Source organism: Palaemon carinicauda, chromosome 24 (assembly GCF_036898095.1).
Source record: "Palaemon carinicauda isolate YSFRI2023 chromosome 24, ASM3689809v2, whole genome shotgun sequence".
NCBI classification, from domain to species: Eukaryota; Metazoa; Arthropoda; class Malacostraca; order Decapoda; family Palaemonidae; genus Palaemon; species Palaemon carinicauda.
This window is the reverse complement of record NC_090748.1, coordinates 70,327,993-70,335,659: the sequence shown is the minus strand read 5'-3', so window position 1 is coordinate 70,335,659 and position 7,667 is coordinate 70,327,993. Positions and strand designations below refer to the sequence as shown.

The following is a 7,667-nucleotide window of genomic DNA, read 5'->3' as shown; positions in this document are numbered from 1 at the left end:
TCCAGCTGTTACCAAGTTGTGGAATGATCTTCCTAATTGGGTAGTTGAATCAGTGGAACTTCAAAAGTTCAAAGTTGCAGCAAATGTTTTATGTTGACCAGGCTGACACAAGTCATTTTATAGTTTATATATGACGTATCTGTTTTTGACGTTGTTAATAGCTTATATAGGACATATCTGTTTTGATGCTGTTACTGTTTTTAGAATGATTTATTGTCAATTTATTCTCATCATTTATTTATTTCCTTTCCTCACTGGGCTATTTTTCCCTATTGGAGCCCTTAGGCTTATAGCATCTTGCTTTTCCAACTAGGGTTGTAGCTTGGCTAGTAGTAATAATAATAATAATAATAATAATAATAATAATAATAATAATAACTGTTCACGCCCGCCCGCGAAAGCACAGCAAACGTTAGGGTGAGCAGGTGCTGAGGTCAAGACAGTCGGATGTGCATGAGACACTCTCGGTCCTCGAACTACAGAATCTCAAGAGGTAAGATGGGACTCAACCCCTGGGGAGGATGTCTGCTCCAGTTCCGCACCTAACCGCAAGACCTCTTGTAGCCTTTCCTTGCACAGGAAACCTGTGAGCCTTGAGGATGACTAAAGCAAATGCACAGCATCGTCAGAAAGTGAATCCCCTATGGCAGCGGCCGTAACTACTTCACTAGGGAAAGCAACTGCGGCCCCCGGGTCGTTGGGTTATCCAGGAATCACATGGGCACCACTCGTGTTCAACTGACCCCATGGGAAAGCTGACCGAGCAGAGTCACGATGGTGAGATCGAGCTAACGGAGTTAAATGGCGAGGTTTCTTCCCTTTCAAGAATGACCCCGAAGGGAAAGAATCCCTCTTGGCCTTCTTCTTCCATAGCCTACTAAATTCGTCCACTAGAAGGGTGATCACTCTCGACAAACCTACCATGGAAACTCCTGCGTACAGGTGTGACCGCTACAAGCAAGGCGGAGACCGTGATGATCACTCTCCAATAGTGACATGAAAGTGCTGCAACCATGTGACCTTCCATGCCGGGACAAACTCGTATGGTTAAAGATCCCCACGGGCAGTCACACCTTAAAAGAAAAAGTTTTGAAGGAAATTTTTAGCTTTTAAAGTCAGTTATTGGGAAATTTTTATTTGCTTTTAACAGGGAAGTAAGATGACGTCTGAACTGCTCCAAGCCGAAATAAAGTTGACAGTTATTTACTAGCGCTGGCGTGAGTGGAGTGGTTGGTCTAGCCCAGATAACCCCCTCAGCTAACTAGCGGAGGGTAATTACCCCGTGCAAAAGCTTTAACAGCTAGTTTCAGCTATCGCCGAAATAATACTCCTACGTAAAGAGCGTAAGGTTTGCATATAGCACCGGAACAGAACACAGGTGTATATGAAAGCTTTGATTCTAGGTGATCACCCCACTGAGTTAATATCCAAGAACTTTTAGATACTATGACTCATCTGAATCTTTAACTGGAAAATGGTACTTACTGTAAGATTTGTAATTTATATGAACACATTAGATATTGTGAATAATAATGAGAGGTTTTATCAAACAAGAATAGTATAAAAATGCTCTACTAAATTCAACTCTTTTAATATATTATATGGTAATTTAAATAATTAAAAAAACAAGAATGTAATGGGTATCATCACTGAAATGAAAACTATTCACCTTTTTTATATAGATGGATAAGAGAACTGTATGCAATAGTAAAACTAAATCTTAAAACAGTACTTTACATAATAAAACCAAACCTTCCTCCTTACCAAATAATTCACCCCCACTGGCGTACTCTGTTACAAGATGAATATGTTTTTCTGTTTCCATAACTTGGTATAGGCGAATAACATGAGGATGTCTTAACTTTTTTAAAATTTCTATTTCGCGTAGGATTTTTCTCAAGTTTTCTGTGTCAACTTTGTTTTTATCAATTATTTTTATGGCAACCTGAAAAAAAGAAGATATAAAGTTAATCATTGGATCAGTGAATTACATTTAACAACTTTAATATTCCTTAATAAATAAACCTGAAATTGCTGGTAAATGAACGAGTTAATAAAAAAAAAAATGCTGGTATCAATATGATATCCTTTCAATGAATCTTGCCTGTAGTTCACCTAGCTTCATCTCAGAAGCTTTCTTTTTCAACATATATCTTTAAAAAGTTTAAAAACTTCCCTCTTTCCCTCACTCCAATCACCTTTCCCCCTATTATGATATGACTGGGAATGCCATCTGTGGCACTCTAAGGTGAACAATCTCAGTTTGGGTGCGATTCAAATTTTAAGTTATTGCTCTTGCTTCCAGACATATTTTCACTCACTACACGATTCTTTGTTTTAAAAATTTCTAATGTTTTTTTTTATTGTTGTATAGCTCAACCAAATATATTGTAGATATGTCTTCTGATTATTTTAAGATTTTTTTTATATCAAATATTCAGAGAATATCACAAATCTTTTAATTAATTTGTATTTTTCCTAACCATAGAAACCTAAGACCTTTAATAGGAGTGACTTCAGCAAAGCTGGAACGGCTATTAAGCTTTTTAACCAGGTAAACACAGCTGACTGCCAGGAGGTGGTTAGGCCCCACACCCAAAAGGTAGTGCTAGCTTAACTTTCACCTGTGATCTAGGACTTGTAGGGAAGTTTAGGTAGGAAGTTCAACTTGAAGGTATCATGCTTATATAGTTCGTAGAAATACAAATTGATTTGAAAATTTGTGTCTTGTTTCTTTATGTAATATAAACCTTTGACCCTTAAAAGGAAACTAGCACTTAGAAGGATAGTAGGTCCCAAAAACTAATCTGGCTTGCTTTATTGACCCAGGAAATGTTCGTGCACTTTAGTCTTGGAGAAGAGCAAAGTGATGACTCCTGTCAACCTCCTAACTACTTCAGAACACTGTATGATGATAACGCAGGTGTTATGCAAGATCCATGCCAGGAGACTGGTTGGCAATTATGGAATAATATATCCATAAGGATATTGTGTCCTAATGTATGGGTATTGAGAGATATGAGAAGCTTATATTTTGTCTATCCTCCCAACATAGTTAGTAGGTTGGCCAAGGCACCAGCCACCCAAGAGTTACACCGCTAGTGTTATTGGGTCCTTTGACTGGCCAGATAATACTACATTGGAACCCTCCTTTATTTTGGTTCATTTTTCCTTTGCCTACACATACACTGATTGATTGATTGATCTGAAGTTTTTTGGCATCCTGACATCAAAGGTTATTGACGCCTATATCGTATATTATAACTAAATATTAAAAGAATGTTTAATTAAAACCATAAAAAAATTAGCCTGGCATATTCTTTACACATTCTCCTCCTATTCACTCAAGGGGTTAAATACTGCTCTGTAATTGTTCAATGGCTACTTTCACTTGGTAAGGGTAGAAGAGAGACTTTATCAATAATAAATAGCTTATATTCTAAGAGGACACACCAAATTCAAACCATTGTTCTCTAGTCTTTGGTAGTGCCATAGTCTTTTTACAACAGTCCTCCACTGTTAAGAGTTTTGTTGCTTGAGAGTACACTCAGGCACACTATTCTATCTGTTTCCATATTTCCTTTCCTCTTTTGGCTATTTTCTCTGTTGGAGCCTCTGGGCTTATAACATCTTGCTTTTCCAACAAGAGTTGTAACAACTAATAATTATAATAATAATGGGGGAGACACTACAATACAGAACTCAAGTCTGTAAATGAATATTCAACTGTACCTAACACCACATCCAACTTATAACGGAGCGACCACTTCACCCAAATGGAAAAAATGAAGAGAAGATTGGCCAGACATTTTACCTTCCCTTCTAGATTTATGTAACAACGGCCATCTCAGACTAAATACTCCTTGTCCTGTAAGGGAATCAGGTTTGCAACAAGACTTAAGTAGGTACAGCATAACCAAGAATTAGATTATCTTGGGACTTACGGGAAAACTGTGGATAGTGGGCAGTGAAAGTTCTGTCATGCCAGATTCCTACCTTCAGGACTAGTGCTACTGACAGGTTCTTACTAAAGGTTAAGGAAGATCTAATATCCCTAACTTCAGCACTTGACCCGGGATAGTACTTCTGGAATCTCTTTGGATCAGCAAGGCTTAAGGTGAATATATCAGAAGCAACAATGATCTAGAGAAAGAGGAAATGGTGCTCCATAAGGGGATCTGAAATCTCTAATAGTGTCGTCATGTCATCACATGACAGAAGATAGTGTCATTATGCCCCTTAAAGTTTAAAAATGGAGTTGCGCTGGGCTAGAAGCCTGCTCTATGACAAATACTTAAGACAAGCGCGAGGAAGATGTTCTAGGACTAAATTTCTGCATCAAACAGTAAGTGAACAGGTCCTTCGATGGCCATAACCAAAGTGTATGGATCCTATCCGCTACGCATGAGAGTATCACTGATCCTACTCCATGTGTCTAGTGATTCAGTGTGTCTAAGATCATTCCTCTGGTTGGAATAGATCTTGCATACAACTTTGTCATGTTGTTGGGTGCCCAGGTGTGTATCTGGTTGCCCAATTGCCAAGAATCTGTGAAACAGAAACTCTTTGCTTGTGGACATAGGTCACAAAGGTGGAGTTGTTCTTCAACCCTTCCAGGTGACTATTAAAACCTATTGGGGAGATAGCAAAGAGCATTGCTTGGCCTTCCAGTAGATTGAAAAGCAGGTGTTTTACTTCTGTGAACCACTTCTCTCAAGTGTTCATGTAAACTAAGTATGTCCCACCCCTGAATTCATCTGAAAACAGCAGGATCTCTGAAGAAGTGGTTCAACTGGAACTCTCCTGGAGAGTTAAAGTCAATCAACCACTAAGCTTGATCTTCCTGTGTTTCTTGTTCCACTGAAAGCAGAAGGAAAGGAAATCACTGGTTGTTTTCCAATGATTCTTCCAACCAACCTTGAGCAATCACTGGTTTAGAGCTTGTGTAAAACGAGATCCCCTATGTCAAGGGGAGTTTTGCATGACATAGTAATCGCCCAGCCTGAAGTTCTTGGTCGTGCCTTACTTTCCTCCTATTGGAACAGATGTTCAATGTGTTATCAGCCTCATCAGGTCCTCCATTTCTGCCTGGCCATGCATCTGGGTTACCAATTGAATACAACTTTCAGATCATGATAAAGGAGGTCAACGGTCTCGGTCCTACAACATTCCCTCCTCAACGGAGATAGGACAAGTTGACTGTCAATAAAATCCCAAGATGTGAGTCTCCATCGAGTAGGTACCAGAAAGGTAAGCGTGAATGCTCGAGGCCCAAGACAGTCTGAAGCTGTCTTCCTTATAGATGGGAAGATTGGTAAAAGGTTCCCATTCGACTTTCCAACATGAGGAGTTGACTGTAAAGACCTGGAGATCCATTTGGAAGCCTTTAAATAGTGTACATTCCTCTCTCTCCTATTCCTTTGAGATCTCAAGGCACTTTGGTAAGGTAGCTGCAGTGTCAGAAAGGATCTTGCCTTCTGTCTTTTTGGGAATGTTAAGCAACAAGGTGAGGCAAAGTATATTACTGCGCCCAACCAAAGGTTGAACAGGAAGCTGCTCGGCCAATCCTGGAAGCAATTTCCGTGGCAAGAGACTCCAGGTCTGAGAATCAATTGCCCCAGAGCCTGAGACTTAATTGGATTCCTGTTATCTGTGCTGCAATAGCAAACTCAACGGACATTGGTAATGGAATCACTGTAGCGTCTCGAGATCATCCCAAGGCATGAGAGGAACGACTGCAGCTGCCAATGTTCTGACCGGCAGTGTTCAGTATCTAGTACCAAAAATTAAAATGTTATCACAATAATTTGTTATGTGGCAGTGTCCCTGGCCTAGCCTATTCAGTTTCGAACCCTTGGCTAGCTTTTCGTAATGTTTTGTCCAGCAGTAATTTTATACTACCTGTTGATTGTAATGATGGTGCTGGGCTCATTATACAATGAAATCCTTCATTTAAAGCTTTGATCCAATTCCTTCTATTAAAAAAACTTCACCATTCTGCAATCCTGATTCATACAATAAGCAATCAGATTCAGAGATAGAAGAATGGTACAGTACAGGAGTACAGATCAGTACATACCTCCTTCCACTTCTTAATCAAGTGCTAACAAGCAAGAAATCCATGCAAAGATTCATCATGTGACATGTCCTATTACACTTTTAATAATAGGCCGACAGATTTTCAATACACCTAAAACAGTGTCTAGACATACTGGCAAAAGGTTGCCTCATGATGTAGATGACTAGTACAAGCGACATCTAATATTAGCTCAGCCATTAGCAGTCATCAGGGGTTGAATAATACAATAATATACATGTAGGAGTTAGTACTTTCTAAGGGGTATTATTATTATTCTTATATTATCCAAGATACATCCCTAGTTTGAAAACCAGGATGCTACAAATCCCAGAGCTCCAACCGGGAAAGCCGACCGGTGTGGAAAGGTAACAGAGAAATAACAAATAAACTGTAGTCCATATGAGAAATGATAAAAAAAATATATAATACAGTAATACCTTAAGATGTAAAATTAATTCTTTACGAAGTAACTTTCGTAACGATTTTTTTCGTATAATAAGTAATGTTTTACATGTATATAGCCTAATTCTTTCCAAGCCCTACAAAAAAACACATTAAATTTTATAATGAAGCTATAACCACAGTGAAAGAGACAGTTAAATTTGAATCATTCAATATAACTAACGTGACCGTTAATACTCTGTACCTGTAAATAAAGTAGATATTAGAACGTAATCCAATAACAGATGGAAAATACGAAAATGTGGAAGCTTACCTTTCGAGTAAGCAACGTCCGAAAGCAAAAGTGGTGGAAGAGGAGGAGGGCATACGGCAGGAAACATTAACACTAAACTTTACGAAACACTTGAAATTAATTTTTTTTTTTCTTGCTTTAGATTTTGTCTTTCTAATTTTCATCAATTTCTTCTTCACTTCCACTTCTGCATTTTCTCAGATTATACTGACCTTCACCTTGGCTTACTAATGGCTTATTAGAAAAATAACAATCCAAGAAAGGTCGTTTCTGGATACTTTTCAAAATGTTCTTGAAATGACTGGCAAATGTCATTAAACTGCGCAAGACGACAACCTGTGTGAACATTTTTGGGGTGTTTTTTCTATGATGATAAGAAAACATCTCCTTAATTTTTGCCGTTGTCGTAGTCGTATCTATGTTTTCCTCCTCCTCACCACCAGAGAACTGTTCCAGAATGACGTTCAATTACATGGATTCTAACTCCTATAGGTCGTCCTTCGTAAGGGCTCCTCTTGGTGTTTCTCAAGAAGCTTATTAATACTCTACCTTCATCATCAACAACCAGCCCCACGGACTTCCCAAGTGAAACGATTTCCTCAATCTCAGGTTGCGGAACTGGTGCAGGATTGTCAATAGTTTCGGCTTCGCCTTCAACTAGGCCTGAGTGGAATCCCACGAGGTCTCATGTGGAAACGGCATATGGCCAGAGCTGCTTCTACGAAGCGTTCCAGGTGTGCCGCAAAACCTCCTGCCGAGCTTGATCAATGAGTCTGAGGCATATCACAATATCAAATTGCTCCTTCCAAAATTCATGAAGGGCAAGGTTTGTACTGTTAGTGACTTTGAAACATCGTTTCGAAGAGAGTCTTGAAATTAGAAATCATTTGCTGG

The 7,667-nt window shown here is 39.0% G+C and overlaps 1 protein-coding gene across 1 annotated transcript in view; it reads right to left on the bottom strand.

The window, feature by feature from the left end:
• Nucleotides 1-7,667, bottom strand: part of LOC137618147 (serine/threonine-protein kinase SIK3 homolog) — a 267,259-nt gene that overhangs the window by 213,628 nt on the left and 45,964 nt on the right. The window contains exon 2 of the mRNA XM_068348177.1: nucleotides 1,765-1,945. Coding sequence (XP_068204278.1) covers nucleotides 1,765-1,945 — 181 coding nt within the window. The remainder of the gene's footprint in view (nucleotides 1-1,764; nucleotides 1,946-7,667) is intronic.